General features: G+C 39.1%; 3 protein-coding genes across 3 annotated transcripts in view; 1 reads left to right on the top strand and 2 right to left on the bottom strand.

The window, feature by feature from the left end:
* fbn1 (fibrillin 1) overlaps window positions 1-4,727 on the top strand; it is a 73,830-nt gene extending 69,103 nt beyond the window's left edge. The window contains exons 65-66 of the mRNA XM_059507008.1: window positions 3,693-3,861; window positions 4,195-4,727. Coding sequence (XP_059362991.1) covers window positions 3,693-3,861; window positions 4,195-4,560 — 535 coding nt within the window. The 3' untranslated portion in view covers window positions 4,561-4,727. The remainder of the gene's footprint in view (window positions 1-3,692; window positions 3,862-4,194) is intronic.
* A 4,598-nt stretch (window positions 4,728-9,325) lies between these two features.
* On the bottom strand, window positions 9,326-11,672 carry dut (deoxyuridine triphosphatase). The gene is made up of 7 exons (XM_059507010.1): window positions 11,514-11,672; window positions 10,879-11,029; window positions 10,088-10,179; window positions 9,962-10,006; window positions 9,803-9,877; window positions 9,617-9,687; window positions 9,326-9,541 (listed from the first exon to the last, which is right to left on the bottom strand). Exons 1-7 carry the CDS (start codon window positions 11,584-11,586, stop codon window positions 9,485-9,487), a joined length of 564 nt encoding a protein of 187 aa, XP_059362993.1. The 5' UTR covers window positions 11,587-11,672; the 3' UTR covers window positions 9,326-9,484.
* A 345-nt stretch (window positions 11,673-12,017) lies between these two features.
* Window positions 12,018-25,806, bottom strand: slc12a1 (solute carrier family 12 member 1). Its single transcript, XM_059507006.1, has 26 exons — window positions 25,404-25,806; window positions 24,496-24,639; window positions 24,340-24,415; window positions 22,363-22,458; window positions 22,148-22,287; window positions 21,961-22,071; window positions 21,777-21,888; window positions 20,687-20,814; window positions 20,529-20,613; window positions 20,297-20,448; window positions 19,821-19,928; window positions 19,536-19,659; window positions 19,362-19,463; window positions 19,065-19,220; window positions 18,553-18,652; window positions 18,360-18,471; window positions 18,050-18,190; window positions 17,718-17,824; window positions 17,329-17,411; window positions 16,517-16,645; window positions 15,154-15,282; window positions 14,961-15,072; window positions 14,593-14,679; window positions 14,356-14,491; window positions 13,090-13,157; window positions 12,018-12,979 (listed from the first exon to the last, which is right to left on the bottom strand). Exons 1-26 carry the CDS (start codon window positions 25,644-25,646, stop codon window positions 12,844-12,846), a joined length of 3,117 nt encoding a protein of 1,038 aa, XP_059362989.1. The 5' UTR covers window positions 25,647-25,806; the 3' UTR covers window positions 12,018-12,843.
* Window positions 25,807-26,489: the final 683 nt, after the last annotated feature.

Genomic DNA, 26,489 nt, shown 5'->3' with positions numbered 1-26,489 from the left:
GTTAGGGTGAAGAAAAGCTTTTTGCTTCTCTTCTGAGGCTCAAGATAGCGCATGGAGCAAAATATTAGGGGAGAACCGGGGTGAAAGTAACGCGGGACGAAAGTAACAAAGCGATTTTCTCAGAGCCTATTACTGCATTTGCATTCCCAGCTATGACGGTATATTCAGCATTCAATCCTTGACGGAGCTGAGAAATATCACGTGATTTCCCCATCATTTCCCGCAGTTAGGTCGGTAAAACTGTTTTCGAGTACAAAAAGTAAATTATTGAAGCGGTAATTTTTTTTAATTAGTTGTGTTGTTTTTTTTGTTTCATGTGTCACAGTAATGATCAATCTACAGGTTATTTAATGCTTTAACACATCCTAAAGTTTGCATTATCAAAGTTTTTTAGTATAAAAGTAAATCAGGTTTAAATGCCAGGAGTTCCTGTCGGGACGAAAGTAACAGTTGTTACTCTTCTCCCGCTACAGTGACAAGAAGTATTTATTTTGTTCCGGTACATGCTATTCTGTGAATTTTTGTCTCTTGCATCATTTATTAAAATGTTTATGTCATATTATACCAATAGAATATGTCTGAGTGAGGGTCAGAAAGACAAACAGTGGTCTGGTTTTATCCAGATGTTTATGAGAGAGCGTTTCTGGACAGAGAGGAACATCCGGGCAGCTCCTACCTCGCATTTACCTTAGTTATATTTAGGTTTTAGCCATACCTTAGCTTTTACACCTCCAGCTATGAATTTGCAGTGTTTCCAGATGTTTTAATGCACATTTTGAATTTATGCATAAAAACAACTGGATGGAAACATGAATAGGCCTACTGTTACATTATGTTTAGAATTTATATTATGCCAATGTAATTTAATTATTATATTGTTCATTCTGTTGAAAAAATGTTTTATAAAAATACACTGAAATAAAAAAAAAAAAAAAAAAAAAAAAATTAAGTTTGTACAGTCGGGTTTTGAGACATTTGATGAAACTTAAATTTAAAATAAAAATATAAATATGTAATTTAATATTTTTTTTTTGCAAAAATAAAATACAGAATATGTTTGCAGTTACATATTTACAAGGTCATAGTCAGGTATACTTAATAAAAATAAGAGTAACAGAAAATATATCTAGCTTATATTGTTGTGTTACTTTTAACCCACCTGTGTGTTACTTTCGTCCCAACCGATGGGGTCAAAAGCAACAATGTGCAACTTATGTTCAAATTGAAATTATACTGAAGCCTTTCTACATTTCTACAAAATACCACCTGGTATTGATAGACCACACTTATGAGTAACTGACCACAGCAGAAAAAACTGGGTTAAAAGTAACATATGGGTGGTGTTAGCGCAGTGGATAAGACGCATGCCTTTGGTGTGAGAGACCCGGGTTCGAATCCACTGTGAGACACCAATGTGTCCCTGAGCAAGACACTTAACCCCTAGTTGCTCCAGAGGCGTGCAACCTCTGACATATATAGCAATTGTAAGTCGCTTTGGATAAAAGCGTCAGCTAAATGAATAAATGTAAAAAAAATGAAAAATGAATTAATGTAAATCTCTGTCTACAACATTATCTTTTAAAATGATGTTTTTCTGAAAAATGGTACTTTCGCCCCTGCTCTCCCCTACTGCATGTTTATTCAAAGCATTAGAATACATGACTGTGAAAAAACATAATATTTAAAATATTTTTATGAACCAATTATTATTATTAAGTTGCTTAAAGAACTATAAACAAAACAGAGTCATGTATGCATGCATTGTTAAATAAATAAAAAATAAAAAGGGCAGAAAACCAGTCACACAGAATACATTTTTTCATTTAAAAACATGAGATGCAGTGGGATGGGGAACAAAAACCCAACATAAAGTCTCGAGATATTTTTAGAAAATTAAATTAAATACATTCATTTTACATGTCTTTCTAAACATGTCCAACGGTGTCCCTCTAGAAAATGCACGAAATAAATATGCGTTCTGTGTGAACGGCTTGGTTTCAGTTTTGATGTAAACAAGATCTTCTCCACATTGATGTTCTCTTTTTTTTGTATTTTTAAAAAAAAATTTTTTTGAAGTGGCTTCAACTGGATAGGCTAACATAACCGTATAATGCAATGCCACATACATCGTCATCACATCTCGTGCGCCACTGATAAAGATCAAGTATACTTCGGCCATCCGCACACTGTCTGCATTATGTCCTTTTCATCATCCGCGTGCAGGCATTTTTGTGACCGCGGACGGTGCGCGTACACGAGGTGAAAGATGAGACAGCAGATCCTGCGTGTCGAGCTCGTCCGCCTCTGAAAGTTGTGTAGACACGGCTGTGCGCGCGGCGAGATGGAACGGAAAACACGGACTGTGAAGTACCGGGGCTCATATGGCAGCTTCCTTAATGCACACCTAAAATTCGAATGCAATGTTTTTGCATTCGAATGTGGATTTTTATTTTAAATTCGACGAATATTCGAAATTCAATTTTCTTTTTTGACAGCCCTAGAATTGCCTATGCGATTTTTTGTTGTTGTTGACATTTCTAATCGTAAACACAGCCATGTTGAAGCCTGCAGTAAATGTTTTGCATTATTTTTGCAGTCCACTCTGCTTTATTGTTTTTCAAAAATGTTGCACTCCTGTTTGTCATTTTGCACGTAACTTCACGCCAATGAATCATCAGAAATATTGGTCTTTACATTTGTCCTGCCTGTTGTCCTTGGATTTACCTATATTTTGGTGTTATTTGCCGTATAAAACTTATTTAGACATGCAAAATCGATTTTACAATCGATTCAATGAACACTTGTCACTCAAATCAAACAGGATTTTTTTCACAAAAGTGACAACCCAAGAAAGCGAAGTAAACGGTCTCTCATTTGTAGGTTGCATTGACACCTAGTGGTGGATGCAAGTAAAACAGTATAACAATACCTCATTTTTTTTCTTCTCACCTGAAATTCATGCAATAAACATGTTTTTGACAAAGATTTAATATGTTTGTGGTCTATATAGCCCGCATCAAAATGAGGTTTGCAATTATGCGCCCGAGGGCACGGGTTGAAGACCCAGTCAGTGACGTCACGATATGCTAATTTGTTTAAATTCATACCTACGTCACCTAACCATCACCAAAATTTTCCTTTTTTTTTTTAAATTACTGTTACTGCAAACCAAAATATTTTTAAAGATGGCCTGAGCTTTATTATCACTCTGCTACATGTGTGGACATACAGTGGAACTGAATGCCGTGTCTCACAGGACCACAATGCTACATAAATACAGACAGTATAAACCTATACACAACTAACCTACTGACAGATTTTACTATAAATATACTATATATAAATGTTTACATATACATAAGCTAAAAACAAAAAACAAACTATACAAAAGCTACACATAAACACTGTACCTACACACAGTATATATATACTATACATAAAATGTTTACTTATACATAGACTGGAAAGGAAAAATATTAAGACTATTCGAATGCTTCCCATAAAACTGTACATGTGCAAAGATGAGATCTACCAAACTTGATGATGTGGTTGGAGCTGAACTTGGCAGTCGTGGGTCAGCAGCGTGAAGAGCAGCGGGCTGAGCACATAGCCTTGTGGGGCACCTGTGCTCAGTGTGTAAAATATTAGACTCAAATGTAAAAATTGTGTGTGTGTGTGTATGTGTGTCTCAGGCACTGTCTGTCCGGTGCGGGGCTGTCTGCCGGTGGATCTCCTCTGTCTCCTGCTGCTGATGGAGATGAGAACGCTCTCTCTCCTGAGGCCTGCTACGAGTGTAAGATCAACGGCTATCCGAAGAAGGGCCGCAAACGCAGGAACGCCAACGGAACCGAGGAGCTGCAGGTGAAAATTAAATAAATATAATTGAATTTGATTTTAATATAATCACCCAGCATTAATTATTAATTTAATTCTAAAATATTTTTCAAATAATAACATAATTGATCTAACAATAATTGCAATCCGAATGCAAAAAATCAGTAAACTTTTTTTTTTTTTTTTGGAATCACAAAATAATCAACACTCACAGTTTTCTGTCTCAGTTTTCTGTCACAGTTTTCAATTACTGCAGAAATAATGAAAATATCTTCTTTGTATCATTCTGTGCGGAGTTATTGTTACTAGCAGCTGTGTGTGTGTGTGTGTGTGTGTGTGTGTGTGTGTGTGTGTGTGCAGAACGATCTGGACTGGGTCAGTCTGGCCAGTGTAGATGTGGACCACACGCTGCAGATGCGTCTGAACATCAGCACACTGAAGAGCAAAGACCACATCATCGACTTCCTGCCGGCGCTGTCCACGCTCGCTAACCACGTGCGCTACACCATCGACTACGGCAACGACGACGGCCTGTTCCGCATGAACCAGAAGGACGGCGTCAGCTACCTGCACATATCCAAGAAGAAAGCTCTGCAGCCGGGAACGTATTATTTACAAATCCACAGCGTGCCGCAGAACGGCGGCCCAGAGCGGCCCGACACAGACTACCTCAGCGAGCAGCGAGGAGACGCTCTGAACATCAGCGTCCAGATCGTCCTGCACTGACGGACACTCGGAGACCGCAGCAGCCTCGCCCAAAGAGCAGCACGCACCACATCATACGCTCACATCACACATTACTGGGGTTGGGCATCGTCTGAATCCTATCAATTCTCATTCTGCTCATCGATTCACAGTTTCCAATCCAACGTGGTTAAAAAAATCAAGTCAAACATTTCAGTGCCTTGCAGTTATAAGGTTCTGTCCATAGTTTTGAGATATTGAGCTCCATAGACTCCTGTAGATAGAACCCTTTATCTTTTATAGGCTCGAAATGTACACGGCTTACAAAAGAAAACATCACATATTGTAAATAAGTTTAGGAATATGTGAAAAATGTCAGATAGAACCTTATAATTCCGAGGCGACAATTTAGATATCAAACTTATTTATTATTCTGTGTCTCGTTTTGCAAAACATTTAATTGCTGCTTAAAAAACCATAAACAAAAATCATAAAAACTGTGTGCAAAAAAGAACTGATTCTCGATAAATTGAGACCTTTTTATATTTAAATGAAGGTTGTTGTTCTGAAAAACAAATATTAGACAGCTACACAAAATCTCATGGAATCTTTGAATGGAATGATTCAATGACTCGCTCAAGATTCACTTGTTTTTGAATGAATCTCTTGAATAAATTATTCAATTTTTAAAAGCCCCTTTTCGTCAGCTAAAAATAAAAGATGCGCACACAGGAATTGATAGGTGGAATTCAAATTTAAATTTTACATCAAATATCTGATTTGTGAATTGGAATTGATTTTCGATCCCCAACCCTACATATAACACCGCCGCGGAGGAACGGACGCAAGGGTTCACGCTCTGGCTCAGTCTATCGTATCTTACCGGTGCTAGTCACGCCGTCTGCGGCTGCCCGACGCTAGCCTTCTCTACTCTGCAACTATTCTAACGGGGTTCCTGTGGCTCTTACGAAGGTCAGGAGAATAAATCGAATGGGGCACATCAGTACGCTCCCAGAATGTAAATCCAGAGTTTGAAAAAACACCAGATCTCCATTACATTTTAATTCATTATTCAAAACAGAAACAGCGTACAGTATGATTTGGATATCTGTTCTCAGAAACACTAGGATATGTAAATAACTGTTACTGTATCTACTGATCACACTGCGAAAACAGCTCTTCCTCCTCAATATATATTTTTTTTCAGTGCAAATGTCTAAAGATTCTGAAATTAAGTTTCATTTACTGGAGAGGCAAAGTGAAAGTAACACGTTACGTAATCAAATACATTTCAGGTATCTTGTAATGTTATGTATTTTAAATTCAGAGGAAAATATCTTGAGTTACTTTTTAAAATAAGGAGCGCAAGTTACTGATTTGGAATCAGTTGACAAAAAGTAATGTAAATGTAACAATGCATTACTTTCCATAAAAAGTAACTACTGTAAGTAATGCGATTAGTTACTTTTTACTTTTAAAAGTAACTTACCCCAACACTGAAAGTAACAAAATAAGAAGACTTGTTGATCACAATTAAGTGAGTTTATGATTAAGGGGATGTTAACATAGCAACATTTTTAACTAAAATTTTAAAACTTTTTGTGTTTTGGTCGTTCAACAGCGTTTTGGGAGTTTTATGATCGGTTTCAGAGTGGATGTTTCTGAAAACGTCTCTACTACAAAAGCAAGTGGAAACTTGATGGAAAACATTTTGTTTATATCGCCAACTACTGGTCAGGCGTGAATAATACAGCAGTTTGCAGTCATTTTTTACGGATCTGTGTGAATGGGATCATTTTGACACTGTTCAGACTTCTCAAAAACGCAATGAAAGATTTACATATATCTGCTGATCAAGTCAAATGGAAAAATGATTTTGGTTCCTTTAACTTTGTTAAAGTTTCAAATTTAACAAATGCGGGAATATTGAATAAAGCGAATAACTGTTTCAATCCCACGTGTTCAAAACAAAAAGTCTTCCCTTCCACTTCACTCAGAAAATATCAAGAATAAAAATGAAAGTTGCTGAATCCGGACACATGTGGCTTTTTCCCTAAATAATAAATGGCTAAGAGTAAAACGCAATATCAGACAGTCATGTGATCATGTATTCAGATGCCTGACGTTTGGAAATGTAATCTTTTGAGAGTTATTGAGGTGATTATATCAAATAATTTTGATGGCTCCTGCATTTCATAATTATTATTATTAAAAAGATAGTCCTGGTCCTTGGTTCTGATTGGTTGAGCTGCATTCAAAGGTGTTTTAAATTACGCTACAGAGTAACATACAGCTTTGTTTACATTTGTGTGTTGCTCGGCAACCACTTTGTTGCAACCACAGCTGTTTCTGAGGAGCTACATTGTTTGGTGGAAGAATACTGTTTTTATTAATATCATTACACTTTATTTGCTGTTTTACTTTGTGACACCTTACTCCGTATATGGAATAAACGTTTTGTAAAACATGGTCGGTAGAGGCAAAGTCACATGACTTTTTTGTTGCACATTAAGGAATTTATTGCGTGTTTCCATTGTAGTTTACGTGCATGTCTTTTTTTAATGCCCATTTTAAGATTTTATGCACATCTTGGCATTTCCATCCAGTGCAAGCTTTATGTTTTCACACGTGTTCATTTTGCATCTCCAGTAAATGTATCTTGATTTAAACATGTTTAGATAATTGCACTGGAACCCAAGACGGAAATACAGAGGGAGATTTATTTTTTGCAGTACATGCCACATTTATGAATTCAAGATTTTTTTCCCTGATTTCAGACATTTTTGTGTAAGAGCGCATGCAGATCTTTGTAAGCCCCACAGGAACCCCGTCCATGTAATTTAAGTGTGTCTATACTGTAACCGTGTCACTTTTTTACTCGCGAGCGCATTTGTAAACTAGAGGACCCCTGGAACGGAGGGGTTTGTAATGGTGCTTCTTATAATGACCAACTACTTGTAAACTGTGTTTCTGTGACTCGATCATATGCACTGAGGTCTGACGGCCACACACACCTCCACACACACACCTGTGGCCTCCGCCGCCTCTGCCGTCTGTACGACCACGTTCTGTTCGTGAGGGGGTTAGATGATGTACATTCACAATAAAAACATATTTTTGGTTGTACGGGCGACTCGAGCGCTGGCCTTCTTTCAGAGCGACCTCTGAACTCCATCGGCTCTCAGAATCACTCCGTTCTCGCTCGGTTCCTCGTGGAGAAATAACAGTTCCAGAGTTCATTACTGAGCAGTCGTATCCTCGTGATTATACGTGTATTGGTTATACTGTGGGATTCTCAAAACCCTGTAAAGCCTGACATATCGAATTATAGTCAAAAAATGGTTGATTATACAAAATATATTACAGGAAAGTTTGTTTTTATGAGTATAACATGATCTATCAGGCGTCTAGGGCTCATATAGTGAGAAGATGAAGCAAAAACAGACTCAAACTGAGCAAAAATATGAATTTGCTGCAGATGCTGATATTAAATCACTGAGATCTTTATTACAGTGCGCCACACATAGGGGGCGCCAGTCATTCTGTAAAAGTCTTCTTTAATAAACGTTATAAATAATCAAGCTTAGTTGTTAAGAATTATGTAATGAAATATTTTTAGCACAAAAATATATTTATTATAAACTGAGTACATATGAACTGTATGTAACATGACCAACATGAATAGAGGAGGGAAAAAATATGAAGGGGAAAAGAAAAACATGAGAATGAGGACAGCAATGTCCGAGTGAGCTAAGAGATATAGGTGCGCTTATCTTATTCTTTCTTTCTTCTTCATTGTGAGTCATGAAGTCATTAAACATTTGTTGCCTAAGAGGGCTAAGTGATTCATATCAGTTCATTTCTGTATCCCTTATTCATAAAAAAACACATTTGTTTTATGTTATAGATGAACTAGATCTGACAGCAGAGAAATATCGTGAAGCAGCTCTAAACTATCAGACAACAGAAGACATGCAGCAGATTGAGTGTGAAACAGGTTTAACAGTAGACTGATCATATTGAGCTCAATTATGATACAGTAAGCACGAGGAGGTAAATGCATTTTATGGATGTAATTTAAATAAATATATAATTAAGCCAAGTAATCTGTTATCATCTGACATCACCATAGTACTTTATAGTAAGGGTATAAAAAAACAAGTATCATATGCATTTGGCCTGAACAAAAAATCCAGCTGCAAGTCTGTGATTGATGCAATGATAATCATGCCACCATGTATTGTATATTTATTATTTGTCCAAACCTGTCTGCTGTAGTTCATGACTGTTTTACTGAGCTGTCCTCTAGCGCCACCCAGAGGCTCCTGAGCGACATCCACTTACACGCTTCAGTGTAGTTTATTAACCCTTGTGCTGCTGGAACTCCTCGTGTTTCTAGTCAAAACGACCAGCCTTTAAAACTGCACATCTCTCACACCATAATAACCAAATAGTAGATTAAATCTTTTTTTTATTAGCTTGTTTTCTTTCAATCAGCACACGTTGTTTCTTTTTGGAACTGAATGATTAATAACCACATTGATCAGTTTATGCAACTTTGATTTTGAGTACCAATATTTGGTATTAAAGCCCAACAAGAAATGTAAATTAATTTTTGTAGAATGGTCATTTTTGAACAAGAACACCAACCCCCCCCCCCCAAATACAAAAATCATCCAGATTGATCAAGGAATGCAATTCAAGACTACAATATAGATGTAGAAAAACTGGGTCAAAAGACTGCAAATAAAAGCAGAATGATCAACACTGAAATTTCATCTTAAGTCATTAGAAAAACAGAAAAACGTTTTTGCATAAAGAACCGTTTATTTCACTGAGAGACAATGTCATGAAGTGAGAAATGAATTAAATGTCTCTTCCTGAAATGAACACCATTTCACTCCATTAAACTGTAAAATTTAAATACAACATTGTTTACAACTTAACATTTAGGACAGTAACGGTTTCAGTTGGTGCCGGTGGAGCCGAAGCCTCCTGCTCCTCTCTCCGTCTCATCCAGCGTCTGAAACCAGAGAACATGATGAAATACAGCAGAAGCCACTAACGAGTGAAGTGTGTTAACGACAGCAGTGTTTACCTGTAACTCCTGCAGCTCTGGGTAACAGATTCTCTCACAGATCAGCTGAGCGATGCGCTCGCCCTTCTTCACTGCAGACAGAGCCCAGAGCGTTCAGTGCATGCAACATCTAACCTCATGATCGTAAGACTCTGATCTGATTTAACAACTTTTTAGGTCTTAATTAGCAGAAGCATGAATTCAGACCTTCAAACGGCTCTTTGTTGAAGTTGAAGAGCACGACTCCCAGATTCCCGCGGTAGTCCTCGTCCACCACGCCAGCTGTGGAGACACCACACATGTGATAATCACAGAAAAACATCACATTGTCATGTTATCGGTGAATGTGATTCAGGAGTGACGTACCGCCGACGTCGATGAAGTGCTTGACGGCGAGACCCGAGCGAGGAGCTGCAACACAATTAATTAGGAATTTCAGTTAATGAGGAAACACACACAGCTTCTGGACTGACTTCTGTAGCTCTCGCTCACCGACTCGGCCGTAGTATCCATGAGGAACCGCGATCTGGATGTCCGTCTTGACCAGAGCTTTGTCCATCGGCCCGATGGTGTAGTCATACGCACTGAAACACACAAGAGTTTGTGTCAGATGCACTGAAGCAACAGTGAATTAATAGGAAACAGGATGTACAGGAGAAATATGCATTAGTCTAAGCATGCCTGTGCAGAACAGTATCGAATCACCCTGCAACAAATGCACAAAAGCAGCAATGAATCCTGGTATTTAAAGATTTTTCTGCAGGACAAGGAGCATAAAAACGCGGAAATAAGACAGGAAAAAAATGCATGAATTTAAACCATGAACAAAGCAGCAGTGCGCATGCGCAGAACAGCATCTATTTTTAGACCCGGAATTTAAAGACTTTTCTGCAGAACAAATAGCATAAAGACGCGGAATTAAAAGGGGAAATCAACTCAAGAGAGAAATATAAACCAGAACACTGGACCTAATCATGGAAAAGCAGCCGTGAATACTACGACTGTAAGCCTTTTCTGCAGAACAAAGAGTATAAAACGCTGAATTTAGAAGGAAACGAGTGCAAGAGAAGTGTGCATGAATCTAACAGCACGTATGCGCAGAACAATATAAGTTATCTAAATCATAGTTCATCGAATGCAGTAGACACTGCCAGTAATGGTGTTTGCTGCAGGTTAAAACATTAAAAACACAGAAACAAGAATTAAGAGAGGTAAAACACTGCTAACGGGAATTCTGCGTGAATCTAAAGGTGCAGGACACTGAGGAACGGTGTTTATCTGACCTGTACAGGTCGAATCCCGCGGCTCGGCTCGATCCTCGGCTCGGTGTCGTGGCGTTCTCGGTCAGCTTGGCGAATTTAAGCACCTTTAGTTCTTCGTGTTCGTTCACCGCGTCGCTCTTGCTTCTCTTCTGCGGAGAAACCGCTTCTGTAACTTCAGAACAGGGCATTTTACTGACGAGCGCGTGGAGGATCACGAGAGAACCGCGGATGTGTGATGCGACTCACTGACTGGAAATAAAGCGCGCCAAATATTTTGAATGGCCCCACGGCGGGAAACGCTCTGAGTGGTGGATGCTGCGTGACCGTCAGAAACAGGAGGTTTCCTCTAAATACTGGCTTTATTCAAAATTGAATGACTAAATGATCCCTTGTGGCGACCACTAATCGAGAGAAACCGACAGTATTCATTTATCAATATAGCACCTTATAAACAGACATATACTTGGAGAAGATAATGAATGTACTAAATCATGTCAATGTTAGAAGTGAATCACATTGTAGCTACTGTTATTCATACGATGGCCTGCACGTTCTGATCCCAGTATCCCCCACTGCTGAAATGAAGCGCAGCGGTCCGTTATTAACGCTTATTTCGTTATTAACGCATTCTGTCGTGATGTTATTGAGCTGCTGACCTCCAGCGCCGCATCTGGCGCCAAATCCGTTTAAACCGCGAACAGCAGCCACAGAAACGCGCCAAGCCAACATCTCAAACAGTAAGTTTTTCCGCCATATTTGTTGCTGGCTGGTCGTGCTCGCATTCTGGGAGTTGTAGTTTTTTTACGCGATGTAGTTCTCGGAAGTTGTTTGAACTCGCCGTCCATCGCGTATGCGTTCCGTTGATCGAACGAAACGGAATTGTGAACGTTAAACGGTGCATTCTGAGGAAAAAAACTTGAACGCGAATATTCGTACAAACGCTTCACAGTTTGGATTTTTGTTGTTCTTGTTTTGAATCAACCGTTAAAAACGAAGCGTTTCCTTAAATACTAGTACGTTACTGCTTTAAATAACCATAAATTGTTTAATCGGAAATATCACGTTCAAACAGTGTCAGAACGTGTCATTCTGCAATAACTTAAACGAGACATTTGTTTAAACCTGACATACACACACCTTTACTTTTGAGACACTAAAATGCATTTTTCTAAATTGGTTTATTTACTGTGAGAACAATTTTTTGTCATTGAAAATGAACATATCATGAAATAATTTCACACAGTCTTTACTAGTACCATATAAATACGATCGGCAATCATAATGACCGTTAATTAACAAAAATATCACTATATATGACAAAAAAATAAGATTTGAATTGATCACTGAATAATTTGACACTAAAGTGCTTTTGTTTACACAGATGTCCAGTAGAGGGCAGTATAGAGCCACTGGATACTAGCACACTGTGTAGTGAATAGTCTTCATTACAGTATGTTTAAATCATGCTATTTATACCTCAATATGTTGCATTTTAAATTCAGTCAATGGCTTTTATTCAGAATGATTCATGTTATTCTAGGTAAAAAAATTGGAATAGAAAGTTTTTTTTTTAATTCTAAATTTCTTTGAAATTCGATATCAACACCATGAATGTCTTTTCCGTCACTTTTGATCAATTTTATGCATCCTTGCTGAATAAAAGTATACATTTATTTTTAAAATCATATTTCCCCCCTACTTTTGAATGGTAGTGTATCACAGTTTTCAGAAATACATCGAGCAGCAAAAGCAGTTTTCTGCATTGATAAGAAAAGTTTCTGATCAAATAATACATAATCATGGGTTCATTCTTCATATACAATGTGCCTTATCATATGTTAATTTCAGTGAATGGCTTTTTATTTTGCATTTTAAATGTTACTTTGTTTGAAAATGTCTGATCAGATAAGTCAGATATAGATAGATTCATTTTTGTGCAATATACATGAGTGGGATGCTGTTTGTGTGTGTGTGTGTGTGTGCTCTTCAGGAGTAGAAGGTCAGCACGCTTTGATGGTTTCCTCGTATCAGGACAGTCGGCGGGAGATTTTTGGTGAGTGCATCTATCCAGGCCATGTACAGATGATCAGACACTGAGCCTTTACGGGCGATGGGCAAGCTCCTGTAACACACACACACACACACAAGTGAGTCATGTGATCAGGCACTGACACACACACACACACACACACACACACACACACACATGATGCTGATGAGGATGTGACTTACACCACAACGAGTTTGGCTGCTCTGGAGCTCTCCTGAAGAAGCTCATTGAGTCGCACCTGCAGCATCGTCTGCGGACAATAAAGCACAGACACTCATCTAACACTTATTTGATATTAGTCTTTTGGGATGTGGAATAATTAAGATTTTTTTTTTTAAATAAAGAGTCTTTTCTGCTCATTAACACTGCATTAATTTGATAAAAAATACATGAAAATTGTGATATATTATTACAATTTAAAATAACAGTTTTCTATTGAATAACTGTTAAACTCTAATTTATTTCATTGATGCAGCACTGAATTTTCAGCATCATTACTTCAGTCTTCAGTATCACAAGATCCTTACCTAACCTAACCTTAAATCATCAACCTGCTATCTTGACACACTTTCCACTTATTTTTTCAAGAAGCAGTTCTTTTAGAAGCTGTGAACGCCTCACTTCTTTCTGGGACTTTTCCAAACTCGCTGAAAACTGTTAAGCCCCTTCTGAAAAAGAGCAATCTTGATAACACTTTATTGAGCAACTATAGATCAATATCAAATCTTCCTTTTATAGACAAGATTATTTAAAAAAAAAGGTAGTTTTTAATCAGCTTGAACTCAAATGGATAGCTGGACAATTTTCAATCTGGTTTCTGACCGCGTCACAGCACAGAGACAGCGCTCTTTAAGATAATAAATGATATTCGCTTAAATTCTGATTTTGGCACAATATCGGTGCTGGTATTGCTAGATCTCAGTGCTGCGTTTGACACTGTCGATCATAACATACTACTAGAGAGACTGGAAAACTGGGTCGGGCTTTCTGGGATGGTACTCAAATGGTTCAGGTCATACTTAGAAGGGAGAGGCTATTATGTGAGTCTAGGAGAGCATAAGAGACATGTGGAGTCCCACAAGGCTCGATTCTAGCACCGCTTTTGTTTAGCCTGGATATGCTCCCACTAAGTCAAATAATGAGAAAGAACCAAATTGATGATAATTAGATGTTTTGTTTCCAGTAAAGACTTGGAGAAACTTGTTCATGCCTTTATCACCAGCAGCGTGGACTATTGTAATAGGCTCCTCACCGGCCTTCCCAAAAAGACCATTAGACAGCTGCAGCTCATCCAGAACGCTGCTGATTCTAACCAGACGATCTGAGCACATCACCCCAGTCCTCAGGTCCTTACACTGGTATCCGCTTACATTTAGGATTGATTTAATGACCTATGATCAAAATATATTGCAGATATCTTTACTGCTGCAGTGTCCTCTGGGATCTACCTTCTCCTCGAAGGCGTCCAGCTCAGCATCTGTGATCTTCCAGGGATGATCTTTCCTCAGAGCTTCAGCCTGCGATGTCTCCTTTGAGCCCTCGTGCATCCGGAACGGCTCGATCATATCCTTGAACAGTTTCCAGCTAACACACACACACACAAAGAGAGAGTACGTGAATTCACAGCATGTGGAGTGTGTCAGTGAATGAAATGCGGATTAATTGCGTGTGTTTTTAATTCGCACCTCTCTGCGCTGGGCTTGACGTTGATGTCTGTGATAACTTTGATGTCGGCACATTTGATCCTGAACTTCTTGAGAAGTTCCTGCATCCTGACACACAGTTATGGAGAAAAACACTCGTTACTGTTACTTTGGAAATGTAATCGGTTACAGATTCCATGTAACTCTATCTAAAATGTAATCAGTAGTTGTTACAGCAGTCATTCTGTCATCTAACAATGCCTTGAAAAAAAAAAAGTTAATCTTAAAACAATTAAGCATAGATTAAAATAAAACTGTTATTGAATAAGCATGTGTCCTGAAATACTAGTGTCTTGTGTTTCGGAGGAGTCACTGCAATTTGGGAAAGTAATGAATTAAATCGGACTTACTCCTCTTTGTCCTGTTCGATGCGTTCCGGTCGCCCGGGGATGAAGATCCTAAGTTTACAGTCCTTCCATTTCTTCCTGGTGGTCAGAATATGAGGCAGGAGAAGCGTGAGACCTGCAGAACAACAGGAAGAAACCTCAACATCACACTTCAGAGCTGACAGAAGAAGGGAAGAACACACGGCCGAGACGTCACCTCCGTCATCAAACAGCCACCAGACGTCAATCGTCCCTTTGCCCTGTTTCTTCTTGAACTGTCCGCTGGCGTCCACCAGACGCTGGTTCATCTTCGCCAGATCTGACGTCTGAGGAACATCCAGAGACGCTGAGGAAGGAAAACTAGATCTCTCAGCTCTTCTGGACACACAGGGTTCAAGATCAGAAACCAGACGGTGTTTAGTGTTAATGTGTTTGAAGTGGACTCTAAACTAAATAAACTATAGACTTTCTGACACCAAAGTCTGAATTAGATTGCAAAAGATACAAAATATTAAATCAAGCAGCATTGCACTCAAATTATGTTTCTCAGAACTAAATTCACTTTCTAAATTAACGTTTTAATGATTTTGACTTCATGTAGAATAATATTTTTGTCTCATTAGCAAACTTCATCTTGAGGAATGTTTTATTGAAAAAGTGTTTTTTAAACTAAAGTTCACTAAAACCATACAAGAAAACGTTGTAGCTTCAAATAAAATAAATGATTACTGAAATAAACTATTATTTAAAAAAAGAAACTATTACAATTAACTAAATCCAAAGCCATTCTAACACTATTTTTGTTTCTTGAAATAAAATATTTCTTGTAAAATTTTATTCTAAATAATAGTTGGCAAAAAAAAAAAAAAATCCTTTTTTTAATTAAGTTTAACTTGACGAAACTTTTATAGACATAAAGAGAAACATACATAGACATAAAATGCAATCTAAAATTAAAACAAAAACTATTAGTAAAAACTATAATAGCATCTCTTAGCGTGTGCTATGTTTATTTAAAATAAATGGCACTAGCTTTGACATTTGGTTGTCTAATTTACATACATGGATCTTAGATTGTGGCTTAAGTGTCCAAATATGTTTGTAGCCACTATATGTGCTTTATTAGACCGCAGTGATTAACGCAGAAGACCAACAAAGTAGTGTTTAATGAGTCGTTTGGAACACGAGCACCTGCTAAACGACATGTGACCTAATGACTCAATCTATTTCAGAAGAGGCGGTGAAGATTAAGATAATTATACCTCCAGAAAGACCTGAGTCTGCAGTGTTTGAGTCCATTAAGATGCTCTGTCCTATTAAAAACCTTCACGTCCGAGAAGCGGAGCGGGCGAGACAGTGAGTTTGGAGTTCAGGCCGCTGTGCTCCGGCAGAACAGACTATTAGATTATAACACAGACGGTTTTACAGAGGCACATTTAATCAGCTTTTATTAGAGCGCTGGAGCTCCTGCCTGATGGATGCACTTGCAGAACGTCTTCAAGTAGGATTCATTTGATGCATTGTGTTCAGAGCCAAAAGCTATGATGAGCCTTTCAGAGAGAGAGGGAGAGAGGCCGTACCTTTGCTGGTCAGCTCTTTTTTGGAGTTTTTCTTGGACTTGTTGAAGAACCATTTTCCTCCTTGTGGTTGAAAATCATTCTCCTCCATCTCCAGCGCCTGCTGCGCCATGATCATGCGCTCCATTTCCTCTGACAATCACACAGCATTACATATTCATCATTTAGCATTGCATCAGTGTCTCTGCAGTGAATGGGTGCCGTCAGAATGAGAGTCTGATAAAAACATCACAATAATCCACATCACTCGAGTCCATCAGTGAACATCTGGAGAAGACAAAGATGAAACACATCCAGCATTAAGATGATTTTAACTCAAATACATAGAGTCTATAATCCATAATAACACTTCCTCCAGTGAAAAAGTGTTCTGGTCTGAATCAGGAGAGAAATCTGCACAGATCAAGCACTGTTTAAACAGATCTAAAGAAAAACAACAGCAGATGCACTTTTTCACTGGAGGAAGTGTTATTATGGATTATAGACTCTATGTATTTGAGTTAAAATCATCTTAATGCTGGATGTGTTTCATCTTTTGTCTTCTCCAGATGTTCACTGATGGACTGGAGTGCTGTGGATTATTGGGATGTTTTTATCAGACTCTCATTCTGATGGCACCCATTCACTGCAGAGACACTGATGCAATGCTACATTTCTACAAACCTGATGAAGAAACACACTCATCCTGATCTTAGCTTAAAACCTTTCCTTTAAATCATTTGATATTTGGATCACGTCTTTATCTCATCAGTGTTTATTTGAACATTAAGCTAAATGACACATCTTGTTATTTTGAGAGTTTGTTTCTGTTGTACCTTCAGCTTTGAGGATGTGAGAGATGTCCATCCCCTGACTGATTCTCAGTATCACGGTCCCGTGCTCGAAATCAAACGCATCACTGCGGGAAGAACAGAACCGTGTGTGTGTGTGTGTGTGTGTGTGTGTGTGCGTGTATGTGTATGTGTGTGTGTGTGTGTGTGCGCGTGTATATGTATATGTGTGTGTTGTGTGTGTGTTGCGTGTGTGTGTGTGTATATGTGTGTGTGTATATACGTGTTGCGTGTGTGTGTGTGTTTACTTGTGTTGCGTGTGTTGCGTGCGTGCTTGTGTGTGTGTGTCTGTGTTGCATGTGTGTGTGTGTGTGTGTGTGTGTGTTGCATGTGTGTGTGTGTGAGACAGAGACACAGACAGTTTAAGGACTCACTGCAGAATTCCCACGTAGCTTTGTACTTCCTGTGGTTTGGCGATTCTCCAGTCACGCTTGAATCCTAACATCACTGTGTTCGGCTTCATCCTGCCAAGTCCTGACACCTACACACACACACACACACACACACACACACACACACACACACACACACACACACACACACACACAAACAAACAAGCTATTTTAGCACTGTAAGATTTTGATATTATTTTCATGACAATTAAACATTTTGTATCCCTGAATTCTCATTCTGAAAATCTCATTACTGTAATACAGTGACAGTAGAACTGTCCATCTATCATCTGTCTGTGTGTGTTCAGACAGACCTGCATCAGTGCTTCTGCTCCTCTCTGCAGGTTCTCGCTGGTGACCGGTGTGTAAAAGGCTTTGCGCTTCTGTTTGTTCAGCCACTTCTGGATCTGCTGAACAGCAGCGCTCATGTCCTGCAGATTCTTATCACGCACACCCTAAAACACACACACACCGTCTGACAAATCTGACCTTCGTCTGTGTAATAAAACATGATTTAATCACACAATTAATATCGTAATAATCCGCCTCCAGAGACCTGCTGGAAGCCCTGATGTGTGGAGATTAGTCTGTGTTTGTTTGATGAGAACGAGAACATCTGCTCACCACAAACACCTCACAGGTCAGACACAGCCCATAATTCTTAGTGAATGAATGTGCCAAGTCCAGCAGAGCCGGTCTGGTTCTGGGCGATCCTGTCATCACGAGACACTTGGGTCTGCAGCAGAACAGGAAGAGCGAAACCCTAAGAATCGAATCTGCATTAAACACCAGTTTATCTGCTTTGACCTGAGCGCACCTGAAGTTCTTGATGTGTTCGTCTACAGCCGACAAAATCAGAGCGTCGTTCACTGCGTTTATGAACGTCACAGCTTGAGTGGACGAGCCCCAGTTCACATCTGAAAGTAGCAGAAGGGGTCTATTACTGCACTTATATATCATTCATGCTTGTGTTCATGTTTTTATATCATCTGTGTCCCTGCAGCACAGAAGCAGTCATCAGTGTCACAGACGTATATTTGTAGAAACAGACAATACTTTGCATGCATCAAAATTATCCATTTTTCCTTTTTGCAAAAAATCATTAGGATATTAAGTAAAGATCATGTTCCATGAAGATATTTTATAAAACTTAATTTTTGATTAGTAATATGCATTGCTAAGAACTTTATTTGAACAACTTTAAAGATTATTTACTCAGCTTTCAGATGATGCATACATCTCAATTTCACAAAATTGACCCTCATGACTGGTTTTGTGCTCCTGAGTCTGCTTCATGTTTTTCAGGAGCGATGGTATCTGTGATCTTACCTGGCTTCTTCACGGTTACGTAAATATAGAGGAAGAACTCGATGCCGTAGGTGAGTAAAGCAGCCCACCAGTTAATCACAAACATCACAGCGCAGCAGAGCACGGCTCCGAACAGAGACAGCCACATGTTATAGTATTTATACGCCGGTCTCCAACCTGCACACACACCAGTGCTTTAACACACTGTTTACAGAGGCTTTAGACTTTAATTATAGGATGTGTTTGAATCAAGAGTGTTTGTAGACAGCTAACTGGGCTCTGGAACAGATTGAGTGTGTGTGTGTGTCTAGACAGGACCTGGGGATTTGGCGTATGATGCGTGGAAGCAGGAGAAGTTGATGAGGGCGTATGAAGCCAGGAAGAAGTTGGAGATGATGGGAGCGATGGTGTTGAGCTCAGCTGAGACACAGAGAAGTGCTGTTACGTGATCACATCTGTTACATCCAATCATTTAATTACTGTTACATTTACCGATGAGGATGAACGCTACAGCGATGAAGAAGGTCAGGACGTATCCTCTGATTGGCTCGTTGTTTTTCCCGTGACCTTTGGCGAAGAACTTGAGGGCCTTGTAGATGTTGTCCTTGCATAGAGCCTGTGGACAGATTCACTTTTAAAATCTTAAAGTGCAAGGAGAAACTGGACTTTTAGGAGCTTCTTTACAATGTAGTCCAGTCTTTTATACTACTTTAAGATTGTCCTATAAAGCTGATCAGGTATTTATTGGGTCTAAATGGTGTGCGTGTGAACTCTGACCTGGAAGACTTTGGGCGCGCTCACTAGAGACGCGAGAGCGGAGGAAAGCGTGGCCGAGAACGTTCCCGCCGTGATCAGAGGTCCAAACCCAGATACTAGAGTCATCACCTGCACATAAACCAGTGCTGAGGAACGTTCTTTCAAAAGGATTGTGTTACTCCCTAAAAAAGTAACTATTTACATTACTTATGAGTTAGTAATGAGTTACTTTTACGTTACTTTTTCTAATCTGAACTGGGCTCGTTCTTCTCTCTACAGCAATTTAAAAAACATGAAACACAAATGTTATGTTTATGTAAAGTAATTTTTTACTTAAATCAATGTGACTAGGTCAAAAGTACGCCGATTATATTACCTGAGATATATAATGTAATGGATTATGTTACTAACCACATATTTTATACCCCCAGCAGTGATAAAAACACATTTACCCATCATTTTCATGAGTTTCGGCCATGCACAGTATGTCAGGTCACCTGGAAGTTGTTCATGAGGCCGTAGTTGCATTTGGTGGTTTGGCAGATGGAGAAGTCGTAGCCCAGATCACAGGCCGAGGAGAAGTTGCAGCTCAAACCCGGTTGAATCGTGTCGTTCCGGTTCCCTGTTGCATCTCGAACGACCGTCACAGCTGCAGAGAATCAGCACAGTCTTTCTGTCAGACATCTAGACTGACACTAGAGTCATTTCAAGTGTGTGTTCAGGACTCACAAACAACCAGAGCGATGCCCAGGTACGTAACTCCAGTGATGAAGATGGCCAGCAGCGTTCCTTTGGGAAGAGCTGCCTGAGGGTCCTGAAAAAACAGAGGCGTTCGTGTGAGAAGATGTTCATTTCAGATTAGAAATGTGCCAGACACTCGCTCTTACTCTCAGATCTCCAGAGATATTGGCTCCAGCCAGGATCCCGGTGGCTGCTGGGAAGAAGATGGCAAAGACAGAGAAGAACGTTTCTCCATCTCGGAACTCCGGGAGAAAGTTTTCCTTGGCGATGGATTCTGTTTTAGACGGAGATGAGATGTGTTTGATTTTCAGAACTTACTACTCTGACTTCATCAGACATCAGACAAGTGTACTAAATTAGATTTTATTATTTACAAACAGAAATTAAGCATTGAGTGTCTTTTTAGTATTTGTTTCTAAAATGCTTAATATATTTTCTTAGAAAAAAAAATCTCAGTTTTCAACTAAAACTGTAATACTTTGTATGCATTTTGGCCGTTCGGTTACAAATCAATGGCTTTTTTTTTGGAGACCTGCAAATGCAAATGTTTGAAAATGGGTTTCACGTTAAGTGCATGCTATCGTTTTAAATTGATTAACATCTTTTTTAACCAATGTCTCTCTGACAGTATTTGTTCTAGTGTTTTTTGTGTAGGATTTGTAACAACAAACAACTGTGAGGAGCTGAATGCATCCTTGCACTTAAAATACTAGTCCTGGGTAGTTGAATGAAATCGTTTTTTAAAGAAATTGAACTTCTTTTAACTCGGACGCCACATTTTTAGGACGTGAAACCCTGTAAAAGATCCAAGACATAAGCCCAATACAGTATAGTACATGGTTACACAGAAAAACAGTGGAAAATCAGTGCAGTGGAATACAGAAACGTGTTCTGCATGAACGACCCCCAAAGCTTTTAACACATTTAGGATTTCTTTCAGAATTTCGAAAATCAGCCCAATCGAAATATGAGGGTCATTCATGGTCCTGAAAAATAAAGGTGCTTCTCAATGCCACAGAACAACCTTCTTGTCTAAATGGTTCCAATAGGAACCTTTTTGTTTCACCAAATCTTCTTTGTAGCGAAAGAAGGTTCTTAAGATTCTAAAAAAATGTTAAGCAAGAGATACTTCTTTGACCGAATGTTTTTTTGTGGAACCAAAAACTGTATTATAAGAGTATATACAAATAGTACTATACAAATTTCAGTTTCTTGAGTAACGTTCCTAGGCCTCACCTTGATAGTTAAAGAAGCCTTTGGAGCGCTTGTCCTGTGTGGAGGGAATCACTGTTCCCACAAATACATTGGCAATGGCCACCAGCAGGATCACCAAGAGAGCGACCTGAGCCTGTAGAGCGAGAGAAGGTTCTCAATCAGCGGTCACGCCAGAAACGCAATCCCAGCATGCTCCTGTTCTTACCTTGGCCTCCCACTCCATCCCTGCCACAGTGATGCCCATCAGCAGAACCACTGTTATACAGCCGATGATCCTGATGTCATTCATCGGATCCACTATAAGAGCGTCGTTCTCCTGGAAAGAGCGGATAGACGTATATTTAGAAGCAGCTGGATTTCAAGGCTGCTTTGATCATCTTCTGGCTCTGTACCTTGAGAAGCTCCACCATAGTCTCTGCAAACCCCACGACATACATAGCCACGGCCACAGCATTGGCGAACGCAAAGATCAGACCGATGGAGCCACCGAATTCAGGTCCCAGACTGCGGGAAATGAGGTAATACGCTCCACCTAGAGCACAAACACTCTCCATGAGCTCAGATGAAGACTGGTTGAGTTGCTATCCTCATTTAAAGTGTGCTTTACCTCCTCGTACCACTCCATTGGTGCATATAGCTGACATGGACAGACAGGTGACGCTGGTCACCACCACGCTCAACAACACAACCACTATCCCCAAACCTGAAACACACACATCAACCAGTCTGCATGATTCAGTTCATCCGGTGAGCGTATTTAATAAATAACAACTTACATCTACATTCAGACATTTAGCAGATGCTTTTATCCAAAGTGACTTAGAAAAGATGACAACAGAAGAAAACTAAACTAATAAAAGAGCAATGATATGTAAGTGCTGTGATAAGTCTCTGTTAGCCTAACACAAGTTTTTTTTTATATAAAATAAAAAATAAAATAAGTAGACAGAATATTAACAACTACAAAAAAAGAATAGGGAACACTAGTGTTAGAGAGGGTCTATTTATTTATTACTTATTTTTATTTATTATTTTATAACTTGAATGTATATTTTTATTTATTTATTTTTATATATATATATATAAAATTATTAAAAAAATTTTTTAAATAAAGCAAGTCAAAACAATAGAGAATGCTGGTGTTAGAGGTTATAATAAATAAAAAGAAAACAAGTATGAGAGAAATAAAATAATGCAAGTTTTTTATAAGGAAAAAAGAAAACTGATAAAATAGAGTTAGAATAGAGAGAGCTAGAGTTTTAGTCTGTTTTCATTGAGTTTCACAGAAGAGTCTTACGGGTTTAGAATAACATGATGGTGAGTGATTTGTGGCTGAATTATGTTATTATACACTTTTCACAGAGTGTGAACACACACACATTCAGTCCGTGAACGCCCAGCATGCTTTGGTTAGTGAGTTTGTTCAGTTCATTGAGGAATAAGAGCGCTCATCAAGTCACTCACGCCTCATAAAATACCAAACGCAGTGAGCTTCTGACTGCTCGAGGTGTCTGACTGGAACTTTCTAAGAAACTCAAACTTCTGACACGCCATTAGTTACACACCATAAACACCTGCAGTGACCTTCACCAGCGCTGACCGGACACAGACGTCTTCCACTCATTAAGTCGCTTTTTATTAAGTCTTGGCATTAATGATGCATGCACTGGAAAAAAATAATAATTTATATATCTATCTCCCTCTGTATTTCCGTCTTGGTTTCCAGTACAAATATCTAAACATGCTTAAATCAAGACACGTTTACTGGAGGTTCAGAATAAATGCATGAAGTCTTGTTTTCTGAGAAACTGAAGAAAATGAAGCGAGTTTATGTTTAAAACAAGAACAAATAAGTTGAATACAGTGGATTTTTTTCTGAGGCCTTTGGCAGATATCTGTCCTTCGTTATCTTAAGAAAACAAGACTTCAGTAATTTCTGCATTGGAAAACAACACGGAGGAAAAGGTTGTTTTTTTATTTTGAGAAATTGGTTTTTAAAATTTTTTTATCTTTAATTTACTTTTTATGTGACAATAAGTTTGCAAACAGAAGTAAAACTCCAAGATTTCTCAGAAAATTGTTCCTTAATGTTATTGAAGTGAATGCAAGTAGTGCTTCCTTTTGAAAATCGTTCTGAGTGCTTTAGTGTTTCTAAGCTTCTCTTCACAGTATTTTTTCAGCTTCTTACTCGTACTGTGTGTCAACAGTTCACTCATTTGTGTCTTTTTCTTCTAAGGACTTCCAGAAACCCTGACATACTTCAATCTTCAAAGAGAAGTCTCCAGATAATATCTTAAGAACATAAATCTTCCTCTCTCTTAGGCCTTACTAGTTCAACATCCATGCAACCTTATAAGTTTCATCATAGTGAAAAAAATATTTCTTCACACTAAAAGAAATGGTTCTTGGGGAATCAAAAATGCTCTTACTGCGTCACTGCAAAAAAACAAACCAAAAAACCTTTTGAATGCTTTATTTTGGTTTGTCTGCGCTGAGCTGGGATCAGATTGTGTGTGTGCACATATGGAGCTGAATGTGAATGAGCACCTGCTGTGTGCTCAGGGAAGGTTTATGAAGATCTCACCTATTCCCGCTTGTCCGAACACCCACGACAGCCGTATGAACAGCATGACACCCCAGATATTCAGCATGCATCTCACCTGCAAACACAGCACACGCTCAAACTGCAGTCGAGCGCATAGTAAGCGTGTCAGAAAAGTGCTGATGTCAGAGAACTCACCAGAACTCCTTTGATCCATCCAAATTTCACCATTCCTCCGGCGTCCTTCTCTTCCAGCGGGATGATGGACTCCACATCGCCCAGCGTCGAGGTGTCCGCTCCTTCTCCGTCCTCACCCGAACTGGGAATATCAAGACCTCCATTCTGACCATAAACAGAAAAGTTCAAATTAAACCCTTTTGGGTAGATGACAAACTAACCACAATCTTATAAAATAGTTCAGATCTATGCATTTTGCAAATATATGCATTTTGATGCTGCTAAAAGTCAATGGACACGTTACGCAGCAACTACCAAAAAATGAGATTGATTAATTCTTTCATATGAGTAAACGCATACGTTTCGTGTAGTTTTGAAAATAGGTTCTGTGTTGTACGCAGACGGTGTGTCTGTGACTCAGAAGACTTGGATGCTTTGGATGTCCAGAGAAGATCATTTAAAGGATGACTTGGCAGTTTCGTTTTCCTCGTGCAATAGAGAACTTGAACGATTGGAAACATTCTGCACATAACGTTCTCCGACATCAGGACTGTGTGCATGCATGCTTTCTGAATCAGCGCAAACTTTTCAGCCCTCGTCTGCAGTCATTACTCTGTTTACGGCCAGCGGATCAATGCATTAGCCGCTGAAGATCGTTACTCATAAACCGAGTGCTTCTCTCTTGGGCTTTCTCATTAAGTTGGTTATTGATCTTTGTCTGCGTCCGGTCACCATCGGGTCACTATAATGACACCCACTTCAGCAATTAGCCTAAAATCATCTGCCTGTGGTCTAAACACTGAGTCGTGAATCATGTGTTTGATTTATGTTATTAAAATATGATGTATGTTGTGGTGCATAGAAAGGAAGGATCAATGCACACTAATGTGTTAAAAGTGTAAAAAGACAGAATTTAAGGTGTGACTCACCTTCTGGAAAACATCGTGCAGCTCCTGTAGGGAAGGTCTGATGGCTCTGTGTCCGCTGATGCTCGCCGCGTTACGATAGAAGTCAACGTTTGGCACCCGGTCCAGAGTGTTGTGTCCAAAAGCACTGGTCACAGACGGCCGCACGGCTCGCCGTTCCCTGTTATTGAATCCGTTTCCACAAAAAGACGTCTCCTCGTACTGTGGAGGGTCATCTTTAGATTTCTCGAACCCGGGATTCTCCATCAGAAGGCTTCAGTGGGTTTTGGGAGTGAACCGAGTCAAAGAGTACAATAAATTGAGCTCTTCTGAGCTTCCTGATCAGGTCTCTTTCTTTGGGCCACAAGTGGATCATCAGATGCTTGAGAATCAGACTTCTGTGAGTTTAACTGATGTGTTTATGTCACTTTATATAGCCGTTGAACCGGTGGAAGCTCATTGGTCCGTCTGTAGATGCTCCTGATGGGGGTTAATAAGTTCTCGCTCCATCAAAGGTGACGCCAATGAAGTGCTTAAAAATTAACAGCATATAAAGACCCTGAGAAGTTATGATCAAAGATATTGGAGATGCTTTGAGTTTTGCTTGGTTTTATGAGTTTTGATTGTCAGGTTGAACGTTGATTGGATGTGGATGCTGTTATTTAGTGTCTAAAGAGTGAGTGTTCACATTTTAATTTATTATGTTTAATTGCGAATCATGCAAACAAGACCTGTGCCAATTTGTGTAGTATTTTCTGGGATTCAATTGGCACAGTAAAAGACAAAGAATCCGCAAACCAGGCAAGTCCAAAGTCCTTTTATAACATCGAATTATCATGAAAAATAACTAGATTCTTGTAAAGATTTGACCGTTTTCTCTTTACGATGCAGACGTGTGGCGTTTGGAGATGTGATAGCTGGTCATGTGAAGTGTTTCTCTGTTGATGGGGTTAATGGAAAGCCAGCGATAATGGGAACTTGCTCTGGGCTCTTCTGACACATTACTGAAACACTTCCTTATTACTCTCAAGTTCTGTGATGTTTTGAACACCGTCTAGTTGACCTTGGAAAGGTTTCGCTCCGGTGCTTTAATAGAAAAGGTCACTGAAA

This window comes from Carassius carassius, chromosome 23 (genome assembly GCF_963082965.1).
Source record: "Carassius carassius chromosome 23, fCarCar2.1, whole genome shotgun sequence".
Taxonomy (NCBI): Eukaryota; Metazoa; Chordata; class Actinopteri; order Cypriniformes; family Cyprinidae; genus Carassius; species Carassius carassius.
This window is presented reverse-complemented; position numbering and strand designations above follow the sequence as displayed.

Excerpts from the sequence above, each read along its gene's own strand:
- dut (XM_059507010.1), bottom strand. The coding sequence starts at position 11,586 with ATGTTGGCTTGGCGCGTTTCTGTGGCTGCTGTTCGCGGTTTAAACGGA. Across the intron at positions 10,180-10,878 it reads GCGGGATTCGACCTGTACAG|TGCGTATGACTACACCATCG; the intron begins GTCAGATAAACA and ends TGTGTGTTTCAG. Across the intron at positions 9,542-9,616 it reads CAGAGCTGCAGGAGTTACAG|ACGCTGGATGAGACGGAGAG; the intron begins GTAAACACTGCT and ends CTCTGGTTTCAG.
- slc12a1 (XM_059507006.1), bottom strand. The coding sequence starts at position 25,646 with ATGGAGAATCCCGGGTTCGAGAAATCTAAAGATGACCCTCCACAGTAC. Across the intron at positions 22,459-24,339 it reads GTTCGGACAAGCGGGAATAG|GTTTGGGGATAGTGGTTGTG; the intron begins GTGAGATCTTCA and ends TGTGTGTTTCAG. Across the intron at positions 17,412-17,717 it reads AGCTACGTGGGAATTCTGCA|TGATGCGTTTGATTTCGAGC; the intron begins GTGAGTCCTTAA and ends TTCTTCCCGCAG.